Source organism: Populus trichocarpa, chromosome 3, assembly GCF_000002775.5.
Source record: "Populus trichocarpa isolate Nisqually-1 chromosome 3, P.trichocarpa_v4.1, whole genome shotgun sequence".
Lineage (NCBI taxonomy): Eukaryota > Viridiplantae > Streptophyta > Magnoliopsida > Malpighiales > Salicaceae > Populus > Populus trichocarpa.
The window spans coordinates 20912544-20929050 of NC_037287.2; the positions used below are offsets into that span (position 1 = coordinate 20912544).

The following is a 16507-nucleotide window of genomic DNA, read 5'->3' on the forward strand; positions in this document are numbered from 1 at the left end:
TAATGAATATTATAATAGAAGAAAAATTAGAATAAACATAAAATTTAATGTGGTTCAGCAATGTATTTATATCTATATAAACAATGAGTTTTTATTTTTATTATATCAAAATATAATTATATGATAAGTATTCATAATAGATCCTAAACTATCCGAGTAATCGTGGCAATTCAAAGAATTCTAACCGTTCAAGAAATATTAATAATTTTTTATAATATGTTTTTAAACAAAACAGAAAAAAATCCCCACAGCCACAAACTACGGCACAATTAATATTCTTGCAAATGATAAACATCCTAAGATATTACTATAACATTTTGAGATTCATGCTGCAGAGTATTAGAGTACTATAATCATATATTTTGGCTAAATTCCTATGTTGATATATACACGAATAACAATGATTTTTTTGTTGTCAATACTAAAGATGCTTGGAACATTTTTCAGTCCATATTTCTCTTTCAATCTTTCCTTTTTCCCCAGGTATTTTGTCTAAAATAATTCGTCACCAACAAATTAATCGTGTTAAATTTTCTTGAGGAAATTTTACTGAGTTTTTGGATTGGGATAAAATTTGAGAGATTCAAAGTTACAGGCCCTACTCGTAAGGAAATTAATGAGCATAGCTTGTGCTCAAAGCAGCAAGCTTTCACCTAATGACTTGAACATATATTAGGTGAATGATGAAAAATCATCTTGAATGCTGATAAATGATGAAAAATCAGGAGGAATAGAGACTTGAACAGCTCCTTCTAGCATCTGCACAACTTTCTTCATTCCAGGTCTTACAGATGGATCATCTTGAATGCACCAAATTGCAACCATCACAAACCTCTCCACCGTTTTCATGTCTTCTGTTGCCTCTTCATCTTCTTCTACTAAAAGGTCTAACTTTCCTTCTTTAAGGCAATCACATGCCCAGTCTGCAAGAACTATCTGACCTTCTTTCTTATCAATATCAAAGTTCTTTCTACAGCATACTAGCTCCAGCAAAAGAATGCCAAAGCTGTAGGTATCTACTTTGGTTGTGACAGGCAGGTTCTTGAACCATTCAGGAGCTACATACCCTTTGGTACCCCTGATTGCTGTAGTTGTTTTAGTTTGGTCTGTCTTCAACAGCTTGGCTAGTCCGAAATCAGAAATCCTTGCATTAAAAGATTTGTCGAGGAGGATATTTTGAGGCTTGATATCACAATGGATTATCTGGGAGCTGCATTCTTCGTGGAGGTAAAGGAGCCCTCTGGCTATATCGAAAGCAATTTGCATTCTTCGGTACCAGTTAGGCCTTGAATCTCCAAAGAGAAAATTGGCCAAAGAGCCATTGCTCATGTATTCGTAGACCAGAAGGCGATGTTGCCCTTCGTTACAGAATCCAACAAGTTGAACCAAATTCTTGTGATTTGTTCTTCCAATAACTTTCACTTCTGTATTGAATTCTTTGTCGCCCTCTCCGGCCATCTTATCTAACTTCTTCACTGCAATGAGTGGTTTGTCTTCGTTCGCTAGTACCCCTTTGTAAACAGTTCCAAAGGCACCGCTACCAAGTTCTTCCTTGAATCCTCCTGTAGCTCTTTCGAGCTCACTGTAAGTGAAATTCTGCATATTCATATCTGGCATGAGACGGTGTTGCGGTGTCATTTTTTGTTGCTGTCGGTTCCATCGAGAAAAGAACACATAGATCCCTAGCAGTGAGAGAACAATTAGAAAGATGGAGCTACCTAAAAGCACCGAGCCTGTTGTGATCAAATTCGATCTATCACACTTCTTTGCACTTGAACCTGCAGTCGAGTTGCCTGTCCTTACTTTTATCAGGGCTTTTCCACCAACACTTGGATCTGTTACCCCATTGGAGAGAGGGACTCTCTTCATCCAACATTGTCCAGCAGTGTTAAAAATGGCAACAGCACAATAACAGTCACTTAAGCAAGCCTGTCTGCACCAATCCTCGTCCTCTGAACCAAACATTTCATAATCATTAAATGGCCAGTTTGTGTTAGGCATTTCCTTGATCTCAAAGCTATCTATTTCTTGCGATGGATGGTCACAATCCTGTGAAATAAAGTCTTTCTTGCATCCCTTCCTCTCATCATTTGGATCAAAGAAAGTGTAACCAGGAGGACACTTGCAACTTGGTCTTTGGTCTTCTCCTAATCTGCAATAGCTGTTGAAACCGCAAGCTCCACCGCCTTGTTGTCCCGCAATTCTCAAGCAGATATTTGATGGTATGGAGTTTGACAAAGTCGTCCAGGCCATAGCCCTGCTTCTGCTACTGGAATCAGTCTTTGGATAAACATATTGCCTAAGAACTCCATCATAGTCCAGGGTTGCCCTCAAGTAGAGATCTTGCGTTGATACTGAATTAGAGAATACAGGATTAAGTACAGTACCATTTCTAGCTACAAGGTACATATGGCCAGACTGGTTAAAGATCACCTGATAACCGCTACCTATAGAATCCTGGGTTGACCAATAAGCAAAATTTACTGTAGTTAATGGATAACGTGTTGTGTACAGGACGAGATTCCCGTCTTCTTGTAGAATGAACTTGTATCTTCCTTCTGAATAATTCTTTTCCAGGTAGGGAGCAATTAGTTGAGCACCTGAATTCAGATTTTGTGTGGGCAACAGTGTATCTGTTGGTTCATCAAAACTCTGCCACAAATTGGCACCAGCTTGGCTTGCTAGCACGAAGTTTCCCGTGTCAAGCATGGCTGCATAGGCGGCTCCACTTCCACCAAAAACTGGACTCCATATTGTTCTGCCTGATTGATCATTTAGAACCAACTCACCATCTTCCGTAAGTTGTACTCTTGATCCCCCCTGAACCAGATCATTTCTATTAGCTGACCAGACTATGGTTCTTTCGGGTATTTTGTTGAACCATATGGCAAGTAGGGAGCCAGCATCACCAACTTGTTGGAATCCAAAAGCAAATTCCCCAGATGGTGAAGTCCAAGGAAGGTTATCACTTGCAGCAGTGAGAGATAAGCCCAAAGATATGTTGCTGTGAGCCTGACCATTGCTAGAAAATGGCAGCAGCAGAAGAAGAAGGAAGAAAAAACAATATGGTAGTTGAAAATCCATGATGTGAAGATACTGTTTTTTAAGACATTGCATGATTTAGGGCACAAGCCCTCTTCTCTATTTATGCTGGGTATTGCCGTTGGAATAAAATATGAGTCTCCAACAATCCGCGTGTGAAATGAAGATGGCAATCATGACTTTCTTTATGTGATTGTGATTTTTCCCTTCCCATAAAGAGATTTCAACTAATTTCGAATCTTTTTAATGCATGAGAATAAACTATGTTAAAAACCTTCCGCGTATCAAATGATTTTAGCATATTTGATCATATTTGTGATTGTTACAGTGATTATGTTAGTAAGTATATTTTATTTTAAAATACATTAAAATAATATTATTTTATTTTTAAAAAATTAATTTTGATTTCAGCACATTAAAATATATAAAAACACTAAAAATATATTAATTTTAAATAAAAAATAAAAAAAATTAAATTTAAAAAAATATTTTTAAAACACAAAAACAAACTGTATACTTATCTTTATAAATTTTTATTTTTGGTAAATAAATTTTAACTAACATCAAATTTTTCCAGTTATTAAACAGTCAATGCATTTATCTGCCAAATCAAAACCAAACTTTGTTTAGTTTTTAAAATAAACTAATTAAAATTTACTTAATTGGATTTAATCAACTTAATAAAAAAGCCCGGGAGCGGATCTACAATATAAAAACCTTGTTTAATTTAAAAAAAAATTAAAATAATATCATTTAAATTTTTTTTTAAATAACAAAATAATATTTTTATGAATTGGCTCGAATTATATCGTTAAATCCCGGTCGGTAAACTATATATATATAAAAAAACTGAAATAAATTATCATTTGACTGGAGGAAAAAACATAGCAGCTTCCTGTTTACTTCCTCAGAAAAAGCTTATCGCAGCATTAATGAGTCAAACATTAGGTGGTTGTAATTTTCAATGGTCAACTATTCCAATATATATTAACGCGAAGAAAGGACTGTGTGATAGACCCATGCAAAAAAGACATGTTATTAGCTGTACGCCTTAGACCAATAGATAATGTCATTGAAATTAATCAGAAGCTTCCTTCTTTTGACCACTTCAATTATAAAAGTAAATCTCTAAAATCCTAACAATTTATATGTATTCTAGATTTTGTTTTGAGAAAATTCCACTAAATCTTGGAGAGGAAAACCCTTTCAAAAGGTGGCTTGTTCGAAGAAATTATATATATATATATATTCTGGTTTTTTTTTTGAGAAAATTCTATTAAATTACGAAGAAAAAAATAACTCGTAAAAAGTGATTTATTATTCAATTTAAAAACAAGAATTATTAGTTAAGATTTTAAATTTTTATTTATATTATTCTTTAAAAATATTAGATGATATCACAAGATATAATGTTTTCACTTCTAGGATTTAGGATTGTGCTACAAGTTTTTTTTATTGAAAATATCTAAAAAGAATAATTAAAATAAACCTTTAAAGATTGATTTTCACTTTCTTGCTGAGAAATTGTATTTAACATCTTGAATTTTATACATGCGTTAATATATAACATCCTAAAAGAAAATCGAGAAAAAATATCTAATAATTATATAAGGTTTGCCTTTATATTCATTTTAAATCTTTTATTTTACTTATTACTCGTGAACATGAAAAGAAAAAATAATAATTGAAAGCATGCGTTTTAAGCCTTATTGCCCTGAAATGATAGGAACTACAGATTATTCAATGCAAGGTAGATAGGTAACATTCATTGGCCTTAGTTTCTGGATATATATATGTCTACAAAAAGATTTAGATTGTGCTGATAAATGATGAAGGATCAGGAGGAACAGAGACTTGAACACTTCCTTCTAACATTTGCACAACTTTCTTCATTCCAGGTCTTAAAGATGGATCTTCCTGAATGCACCAAATTGCAACCATCACAAACCTCTCTACCCTTTTCATGTCTTCCATTGCCTCTTCATCTTCTTCTACTAAAAGGTTCAACTTTCCTTCTTTAAGGCAATCACATGCCCAGTCTGCAAGAACTATCTGATCTTCTTGCATTGCATTAATCTCAAAGTTCTTTCTGCAGCAAACTAGCTCCAGCAAGAGAATGCCAAAGCTGTAGGTATCTACTTTGGTTGTGACAGGCAGGTTCTTGAACCATTCAGGAGCTACATACCCTTTCGTCCCCCTGATTGCTGTCGTTGTTTTGGTTTGGTCCGTCTTCAACAGCTTGGCTAGTCCGAAATCTGAAATCATGCGTTTTAAGCCTTATTGTACAAGATCTAACACATGATAGGAACTACAGATTATTCAATGCAAGGTAGATAGGTAACATTCATTGGCCTTAGTTTCTGGACACACACACACACACGTGTGTGTGTGTGTTCAAAAAGATTTAGATTGTGCTGATAAATGATGAAGGATCAGGAGGAACAGAGACTTGAACACCTCCTTCTAACATCTGCACAACTTTCTTCATTCCAGGTCTTAAAGATGGATCTTCCTGAATGCACCAAATTGCAACCATCACAAACCTCTCTACCCTTTTCATGTCTTCCGTTGCCTCTTCATCTTCTTCTACTAAAAGGTTCAACTTTCCTTCTTTAAGGCAATCACATGCCCAGTCTGCAAGAACTATCTGATGTTCTTGCATTGCATTAATCTCAAAGTTCTTTCTGCAACAAACTAGCTCTAGGAAGAGAATGCCAAAGCTGCAGGTAACCTTGGTTGTAACAGCCAAGTTCTTGAACTATTCAAGAACTACATACCCTTTGGATAGTAATGCGAGATGCATTCTTCATGGAAGGAGCCCCCTGCTAGAAGAAAATTAATGTGGTAGCTTATATGGATAAATACTAAATTGCAAGGCTATTTAACAAGAAGAAATTTTTAGAGGAAAGTATGTTTTATTAAGTGTTTTTCTTTTCTGTTCTTGTCTTATATTTATAATTAAAAGCCTATTTATAAATATAAAATTTTAGACAAATAAAAAATTAAACTAAATAAAAAATAATTTAATATAATAAAAAAATAATTTTTTTGACTTAATTAGTCAAATAATTTTCAACCGGTAAATTAGTTCCTCTATTTCAACTAGTCGATTAGTTCCTTTATTTAAAAAAAAAAACCAAAAATTTAATTTATTTTCAACATTCTCTATTAAACTTGATTTTTGATAACTCCTAGCATATCTCTAAGCTTAGCAAAAACATCATGTTTGAGTGACTTTGTTAGAATATTTGTGACTTGGTCTTAGATCTTGATATATTTGACTTAAACTTCTTTTAATTATTTTTCAACTTTTAATTACCTTATACTTATAATTACAAGCCTATTTATAAATATAAAATCCTAGACAAATAAGAAATTAAACTAAACAAAATATAATTTAATATAATAAGAAAAAGTAATTTTTTTGACTTAATTAGTCAAACAATTTTCAACCGGTAGATTAGTTCTTCTGTTTCAACTAGTCGATTGGTTTTTTAATTTAAAAAAAACCAAAAAATTTAGTTTATTTTCAACATCCTCTATCAAACTTGATTTTTGATAACTCCTAGCATATCTCTAAACTTGACAAAGATATCATGTTTGAGTGACTTTGTCAGAATATTTGTGACTTGGTCTTAGATCTTGATATATTTGACTTAAACTTCTTTTAATTATCTTTAAACTTTTAATTTCATACAATTTCATCCCTGTCAAACTCAATAATCAACCCCAGAATTTAACACCTTTTCTAATTAGGTTATTGATTGTTGATTTATGCAAATTAACCCTCAATTGACCATCAATTACACTTTTAATTGTCTTTAATTTGACCCTTGATTCTGTTGATTTAAGTCCCATACCTTTTACGATTTGGTCTTTGATTTTGTGTTTCTTTAATCAAGTCCCTAATTGCCTAACAAACTTTAATATCTATGCAATTAAGCCCTTGATTTGACCAAATTATCTTTTTAAAATTGCAATTCAACCCCATGACTTCAATTCTTTCCAATTAAAACCCAAATTGAATTCAAAAACCAACATTCCTCATAATTAAACTTTCAATAAATTTAATTAAACCCTAAAAAAATACCAATTGAGTTATTAAACATTCAATTTTAAATGTTTCTTCTCAAATTGAATTTCTCTTGTTAATAAGGCATTTATCAATCAAAATTGAACTATTAATTTTTCAACTTTGGGCATTTTGATCTTCCTCAACTAGTTTTTGAAAATTTTCTAGATATTTTTCATGCTCTTCTTATTGATATGTATTTTATTTTTTCAAAGTTTTTTAATTTTTTAGTATGGGGTCCCAAAAATAGATAACAATAATGTTGATTTGACAAGTTAATTTAGGTTGACTTGAGTCGATTCAATATATTTTTGTTTTAATATTTCTTAAAAAATATAATCTTGGAAATTTTTTAATCAAACGATGTTTTTAACAATTGTTAATTTTAAGTTAACCAAGTTATATTAGGTTAACTCATATATAATTTAAATTATTTTTATCAAAAAACATGTTAGATACATCTGCATATTTTTCTTTATATATAAAAAATTGAGCCAATAATTTAGTTAACATCTCGTTGAGTAATTTGTAAAGTGAATTAAAAGTGATCATTGTTGGAATGCTGCCTCCTATATATTGATTTTGAATTAGAGCATTTATATCTAAATTTGTAAATTCAGAAAAAGGAATCGTTTTTTTAAAGATTGAATTCTAAATAGTAGCTTAAGGAGCAAACTCATTTATCATTTAAACTAAACCTTCAAAATAATATATTATTATTTAAAATTAAATTAAGTGGAATAATAAATTATAAAACCCTTTTGCTTAATGCTAATATATAAATATAAGATTTTACTTGTTACTCTTTAATATGGAAAAAAAGAAAAGAAAATAAATAAGCGCATGAAACTTAACACACGAATCAATCCAATTTGAAAGTCAATTAACACACGAATCAATCCAATTTGATTAAGTGTGTTAATGTGCATGGTACAATTAACACACGAATCAATCCAATTTGAAAGTCACATTGCCATCGACTACGTGTCATACATAAACAAGACAACAAATGCAACGACTAGTCTTTTATATTGGTCTAAAATTGTCTTTTACGCCGAAATGAACCTTTTCTTCCTATCATTATTATAATGGACTGGTCAACTTTTGTCTGCAATTACTAAATTTCTCAAGATGTTAAACAAACCATTCACATAAAAAATATTAAGCCCGAACTCGCACATGACCCACAGATTAGATATGTTAATTTAGATTTTTTAAATTAATTTAAAATAATATTTTTTAAATTTATTTTAATAAAAGTTAAAACGATATTTTAAAAATAGAAAAAAAATTAAGGTTGTGAATTGATCAGGATTGAGTTAATCTAATAACTACAAACAAAGTTTTTTATGAAAATCAAGCTCAATTAATATGATCTTAATCAGGACTACATTATGATAAATAACTTGGGAAACAAACATGCCATTTACACGGGCCAAGTCTATAAGAGCTAGACCATTTAAGATTGAAGTACTGGTTAGTAATTATTTATTAAGCACATATTTTGAATAATAATTCTTTGATTCTACTCGTTACTCTTGAGCATGGAAAAGGAAAAAAAAAAAAAAGGATTCAAGTATTTGAAGCCTTGTTGTGCATGTTGTAACACATGATGTTTTTCTTTCCGAACTGATAAAGACTCAGTCCTTGTAATCAATCTGTTACTCAATTGGAAAAGTTGAAGAAATCATCATTTGACTCGAAATTTAGAGTATCAACCCAGAAGATGATCTAGACATGTCTGAAATGACAGCAACTACAGATTATTCAATACATGGTAGATAGGTTACATTCATTGGCCTTAGTTTCTGGATATATATATATATATATGTGTGTGTGTGTGTGTGTGTGTGTGTGTGTGTCCAAAAAGGATTTAGATTGTGCTGATAAATGATGAAGGATCAGGAGGAATAGAGACTTGAACAGCTCCTTCTAGCATCTGCACAACTTTCTTCATTCCAGGTCTTAAAGATGGATCCTCATGAATGCACCAAATTGCAACCATCACAAACCTCTCTACCCTTTTCATGTCTTCAGTTGCCTCTTCATCTTCTTCTACTAAAAGGTTCAACTTTCCTTCTTTAAGGCAATCACAGGCCCAGTCTGCAAGAACTATCTGATGTTCTTGCATCGCATTAATCTCAAAGTTCTTTCTGCAGCAAACTAGCTCCAGCAAGAGAATGCCAAAGCTGTAGGTATCTACTTTGGTTGTCACTGGCAGGTTCTTGAACCATTCAGGAGCTACATACCCTTTGGTCCCCCTGATTGCTGTAGTTGTTTTAGTTTGGTCCGTCTTCAACAGCTTGGCTATTCCGAAATCAGAAATCCTGGCGTTAAGAGATTCGTCGAGGAGGATATTTTGAGGCTTGATATCACAATGGATTGTCTGGGAGCTGCATTCTTCATGGAGGTAAAGGAGCCCTCTGGCTATATCGAAAGCAATTTGCATTCTTCGATACCAGTGTTGAAGTATGGTACCTAAGCTAGAACAGGATTACTTAGCAGTAATCTACTGGATGATTATCTAGTTGTTAGCTGAGATTACTATCTAGATTAGGATATGTTTTTGAATTCTTTTATTGAGTTTATCTAGGATTAAACTAACTTGTAAACATCTCCTTAAATAAAGAAGAAGTTGGCTGGTACGTTTCTAGAGTTTGCTTTTCTTTGTAATTCTGTTTTCTTTTCCTATAAATAAAAGGGCATGGGATGGCAGTAACCAATAACTCAATTCTGCTCTTTGTTCTTTATACTTAAATACTAAGTTCTGTGTTCTTTCTTTTGTTCTTTCCATCGTGGACTTAGTTCTTTGTTCTTTTCTCTTTTATCAGCAAACATAAGGCAGTTCTTTATATTTCTACAATTGGTATCAGAGCATTCTTAGGATCTTTGAAGGGCTTTCTTGTGAGTGAGAAACACGAGAGTACAGAGAGGATAAATCAAAGTTTTTACTTTGAGGGTTGGTGAGTGAAAAACACGAGAGAATAAAGTGAGTTTTTTTTTAATGGATTCTGCAAGCTTTTCACCAAAAACACCATTGTTTACGGGACAGAATTTTGGTGTGTGGGCTGTAAAAATGGAAACCTATCTCAAAGCTCTTGATTTATGGGAGATAGTGGAAAGTGATAGGCAACCTACTCCTTTAGGTAACAATCCCACAATTGCACAGATGAAGTTCTTTAATGAAGAAAAGGCAAAGAGATTCAAAGCTCTTTCTTGTCTTCATAATGCTGTAAGTGAAGACATCTTCACAAGGATTATGACATGCAAATCTGCCAAGGAAACATGGGATAAATTAAAAGCAGAGTTCCATGGTGATGAGAAGTCAAGAAGGATGCAGATTCTGAATCTGAGAAGACAATTCGAAGGTCTGAAGATGAAAGAAAATGAGAGCATCAAAGATTTCTCTTCTCAAATTTCAAAACTTGTGAATCAAGTAAGACTTTTGGGAGAAGATTTTCCAGACTCTAGAATTGTAGAGAAAGTCCTGGTGAGTCTGCCAGAAAAGTTTGAACATAAAATCTGTTCTTTAGAAGATTCAAAAGATTTTTCTGAAATGAGCTTGCAAGAACTAGTAAATGCATTGCAAGCTGTGGAGCAAAGGCAAACATATAGACAAGAAGGATCAAGTGAAGGAGCTCTTGTAGCAGTTTACAGAGATAAGAGTCGGGCTAAGAACATCTTCAGAAATAATCAAGAAGGAAAAAGAGAAAAAGGGAGAAGCTGGAAATCTGCTAACTGGCAGCAGAACATCAATAACAGCTTTATGAGGGGGAAAGAGAAGAAAGAGCATTTTCCTGCTTGCAAATACTGTCAGAAAACTAATCATCTTGAAGCCTCGTGTTGGCTCAAGAATGCTCAATGCCGAAACTGCAAGCAATTTGGGCACATGCAAAGATTTTGCAAAAATAAAACAGAAACTGAACAACAAGCTCAAGTAGCCGATTGTTCAGAAGTCAAAGAAGATCTTTTTATTCATGGTCACAATTCAGGACATGTGTAATTCAGCAGAGCCAAAGGACTCATCATGGCTCATTGATAGCGGCTGCACTAACCATATGACAGCAGACTTAAGCTTATTCAGAGACTTGGATAAAAGCTACCTATCTAAAGTTAGAATTGGCAATGGAGACTTTGTGAAGGTTGAAGGAAAAGGAGCAATTGCAGTAGAAACACTGTCAGGTACAAAAATTCTTAAAAATGTTCTTTATGTGCCTAAGATCAACCAAAATCTAGTTAGTGTGGGTCAATTGATTGAATCTGGCTATTCAATAGTCTTTAATGATGGAGTGTGTGACATTAAAGATAAAAATGGAGTACTTTTACTTTCTGCAAAAATGATGAACCGAAGTTTTAATGTTAACTGGAAGGAAGTATGTTTGAGTGCCAATACCTATGAGAACAATGAATCTGTTCTTTGGCACAAAAGGTTGGGACACTTCAACTATGCAACTCTAAAAAGAATGGCTGACCAGCAGATGACTCACGGGTTACCAGATATTCAAGAACAGCAAATTATGTGTGAAGCTTGTCAGCTGGGAAAACAAACTAGAACTGTTTTTCCTGACAATGCATATAGGGCAGTGTCTAAACTCCAGCTTGTACACACAGATGTGTGTGGACCTATGCACAATGAATCATTAAATGGTTCAAAATATTTTCTTCTATTTATTGATGATTTTAGTAGGTACTGTTGGGTTTACTTTCTAAAATCCAAAGCTGATGTGTTTGCTGAGTTTGTTAAGTTCAAGGCAACAGTTGAACTAGAAACAAGAAATAAATTGAAGATATTGAGATCTGACAATGGAGGAGAGTATACATCTCGACAATTTGAAGCATACCTTGCTAAAGAAGGGATTAAACACCAGCTGACTGTTCCTTACACACCACAGCAGAATGGTGTAAGTGAAAGAAGAAACCGAACATTGATGGAGATGGCAAGATGTTTGCTATATGAGAAGAAGCTACCATTGAATTTCTGGGCAGAAGCAGTAAACACAGCATCATATCTTATAAACCGAATGGCTTCAAGAGTTTTAGCAGATAAAACTCCTTATGAACTCTGGTATGGTTTTAAACCTAGTATTGATCATTTAAAGGTGTTTGGCAATATTTGTTATGTTTTGAAACCTGAAGTTAGAAGAAGAAAACTTGATCAAAAGGCTGATATAGGGATCTTTATAGGCTATAGTACAACATCTAAGGCTTATAAAGTTTATGATCTGAATTTTAACAAAGTTGTGGTTACTAGAAATGTCAAAGTTGTAGAAAATGCTACTTGGGATTGGAAAAATTCATCAGGTGAAGGATCAAAACAAATACAACAAGATGAGTTGGATGCTGCAAACATGATTGATCAACAAACAGATGTTGCTGGGAATATTGAGCAACAAACTGAGTGGGATGCTGCAGAGAATATTGATGATCAACCAGTAAAGGGGTCAAGATCTCTATCAGATATCTATAGCAGGTGTAATGTAGCTGAGGCAGAACCTGTAGATGTTGAAAAAGCTATGAATTCTCAAGTTTGGATAGCAGCAATGAAGGAAGAGCTTGCAATGATAGACAAAAATCAAACATGGATGCTAGTTGACATACCAACTCATAAGAAGGTAATTGGAGTGAAATGGATTTTCAAAACAAAATTAAATGCAGATGGTAAGATCAACAAGCATAAAGCCAGACTTGTAGTGAAAGGATATTCACAAGAGGCAGGGATCGACTTCACAGAAACTTTTGCTCCAGTTTCCAGACATGAAACAATGAAGCTCCTGCTTGCTCTAGCAGCACAAAACGGTTGGTATATATTTCAATTGGATGTTAAATCTGCATTTTTGAATGGTGTGCTAAATGAAGAGATTTATGTTGAGCAACCTGCTGGTTTTGAAAAATCAAATTCAACAAACAAAGTTTATTTACTGAAGAAGGCATTGTATGGATTGAAACAAGCTCCTAGAGCTTGGTATAGCAGGTTGGATAATCATCTTTTAAGCTTGGGATTTAACAGGAGCATGAATGAGGTAACTTTATATGTGAAGCATGCTGAAGGACATAAACTCCATCATAGTCTATGGTAGCCCTCAAGTAGAAATTTTGCATTGATACTGAATTAGAGAATACCGAATTAAGCATAGTGCCATTTTGGGCTACGAGGTACATATAGCCAGACTGGTTAAAGACCACCCTATAACCGCTTCCAATAGAATCCTGGGTAGACCAATAAGCAAAATTTGAGGTAGTTAATGGATAGTGTGTGGTGTACAGGATGAGATTCCCGTCAGCTTGTAGAATGAACTTGTATCTTCCTTCTGAATAATTCTTATTTTCCAGGTAGGGAGCAATAAGTTGAGCACCTGAATTCAGATTTTGTGTGGGCAACAGTGTATCTGTTGGTTCATCAAAACTCTGCCACAAATTGGCACCAGCTTGGCTTGCTACCACGAAGTTTCCCGAGTCAAGCATGGCTGCATAGGCGGTTCCACTTCCCCCCGATTGTGGACGGATCCATATTTGTCTGCCTGATTGATCATTTAGAATCAACTCACCATCTGCCGTAAGTTGTACTCTTGATCCACCCTGAACTAGATCATTTCTATTAGCAGACCAGACCATGGTTCTTTCAGGTATTTTGTTGAACCATATGGCAAGTAAGTAGCCAGCATCACCAACTTGCTGGAAACCAAAAGAAAAATCCCCAGATGGTGAAGTCCAAGAAAGGTTATCACTTCCAGCAGTGAGAGATGACCCCAAAGATATGTTTCTGTAAGTCTGACCATTGGTGGAGAATGGCAGAAGCAGAAGAAGAAAGAAGAAAAAACAATATGGTAGTTGAAAATCCATGATGTGAAGATACTATATTTGAAGACATTGCATGATTTAGGGCACAGGTCCTCTTCTCTATTTATGCTGAGTATTACAGTTGGAAGAAATATTGAGTCTCCAACTATCCGCGTACGTATCAAATGAATAAATTAATGAAGTAAAAGTAAAGCATTATAAAATTGTAAGTCTGATCAATTGTCAAGTTTTCCAATATTAACGTGAAGAAAGGGGTGTTCAAAAAAGGGAAATTATTAGCAATAAGTCTTAGAGCAATTACTAATGCCATTGGAATAAACGGTGTGGCTTGTTTCAATGGTCACCATTACTAATGGAACTAATCAGGAGTTTCCCTTTTCTTCTGACCACTTCAACTATAAAGGATTCACTGTTTCTCTTGATTTAGGATTGCGTGTGCTATAAATTTTCTTCATTGAAAATCTCTAAAATCCTGGTCTTTCTGAGAAAATCCAACTAGAACTTGGAGAAAGAAATGCAAAAATTAAGTGTTTTCATACTCAATATCGTTAAATAACCGGTTCCTAAAAAGCTATACATTCTAAGTCCTTTTGAAGAAATTCTTAATTATAAATCTGAAGAAACAAAAGGACTCGAGAAAAATAACTTATTTGATCATGATAACAGTTGTTAAAGAATAAATTAAATTCAATTTAAAAGCTAAAGCAAATTAGCACAAAATTAAAATAATAATTTAACTAATAAGATTCCATAACTAGTTTAATAAAAATTTTTAAGATATTGATGATAATTTAAGATATAATTTATATTATTGTATAATAAATATTACTAATGAAATTAATAAGAAGTTTTTTTTTTTAAACCACTCCAATTACACAGTTTTAACTGTTTGGATTTAAGATTATTCTACAATTTGTTTTTAATTAAAAATCCCTAAAATCCTAATAACAAGTTATTTATAAAAAACTCAAATTTATTCATGTTGATTTTGATTTTTCATATTTATATTTTCCTCTCATAAAATAAAACACTTCAAAGATTCAAGAAAGGTAAGGTATTTGATGAAAAGGATGACATTAATTTGGTTCATTTATAAACTACAGTTGTGAAGTTCGAGATCTTTAAAATATAAGGGTACAAAAAGAAAATTGTTTCATTTACAGGGGCAAATGATAAAGTTTACCCTTTTGCTAATTTGCCACCGAATCGTGCATGAACACAAACAACGAGGACAAAGCAACGACATGTCTTTCATGTTGTTCTAGAGACTTTGGACTAGCTACGGATGATAACGAGTACATATGAATCGAGTTTTTGTTATATTCATTTCTGATTAATTATTATTAATCAAGTTAAAAATTTATATATGAATCGAGAAATTCAGTGCTGGTGAATTATAATTCCTTCTTTAACACGTTGAAATAGGAAAATCCTTGTAAAAAAGGAATTCATGCACTTCCCTTCTTCTCTTTCTTTCTTTAACCCGTTATTTTCTTTAGCTGAGAGAGTGAGAAAGAAAGAAAAAATCTAATTACTTGGCTGCCGACTTTACGTTGATTGTGTTTGTATTCATGTTTAAAAAATATTTTTACTTTTTTTTAAAATATTTTTTTTTAATTTTTTATTATTTTAACGTGCTGCTATAAAAAGCAAGGGTAATGGCAGCTTTTCTTTTGATTTACTAAGGCCCCGTTTATTTACTGGAAAGTAATTTTCTTTTGAAAATTAAATTCCGGGAAAATAAATTATTTTCCGATATTTGGTAGTGTAATGGAAAATAAGTTGGAAAACACTTTCCAGTGTTTGGTTATGTCATGGAAAATGAGCTGGAAAATAACTTATTAATGTTTTATTTTTTTCAAGTTTATTAAAATAATAAGAAACAAATCTTATAAATTAAAAAGTTGAATCAGAATAAAATTGAAAAAAAAATATAATTTCATAAATTATCTCAAATAAAATAAATAATAATCAAAATAATAGAGATCAAATCTAAAAAATAAAAAAAATTGAAAGATGAAGAAATTAAAATAATAATAATTGACATTTCATAAATTAATATAAAAATTCAATTCTAATGGATGAAATTGAAAAACAAATATTCAAAACAAAATATATATATAGCAATCAAAAGTTTGAGGACCAAATTTGATATAATTGGCAAATAATATGGCATTTCTAAATTTTTCACAACTTCCGGAAAGTGTTTTCCGCCCAAAATAAAAGGAAAACACTTTCCTGGAAACCAAGTCAAATTTTCCTTTGACTGGAAAGTGTTTTCCGTTGACCGGAAATTGTTTTCCGTTGACCAACTTTCCTGATGATAAACTAGAAAGTTTGGAAAGTGGTTTCCCGAAAACCACTTTTCGAGAAACAAACACAACCTAAAATAATGCAGGCCGAGAGTTAAAATCGTCTCTAGCAGGTACGTGAGCTGCATGGCTTGTGTGTTTGGAAGGTTGTAATTATTTTTTAAAATGTTTTTTTATTTAAAAAATATATTAAAATAATATTTTATTATTATTTTTAAAAAATTATTTTTAATATTAGTGCATCAAAATAATCTAAAAATATAAAAAAAATATTAATTTGAAG

General features: G+C 32.7%; 1 protein-coding gene across 1 annotated transcript; it reads right to left on the reverse strand.

Annotated features, from left to right (window-relative positions):
• Positions 1–516: 516 nt before the first annotated feature.
• Positions 517–13985, reverse strand: LOC18097261 (G-type lectin S-receptor-like serine/threonine-protein kinase LECRK2). The gene is made up of 2 exons (XM_006386028.3): positions 13468–13985; positions 517–2600 (listed from the first exon to the last, which is right to left on the reverse strand). Exons 1-2 carry the CDS (start codon positions 13952–13954, stop codon positions 673–675), a joined length of 2415 nt encoding a protein of 804 aa, XP_006386090.3. The 5' UTR covers positions 13955–13985; the 3' UTR covers positions 517–672.
• Positions 13986–16507: the final 2522 nt, after the last annotated feature.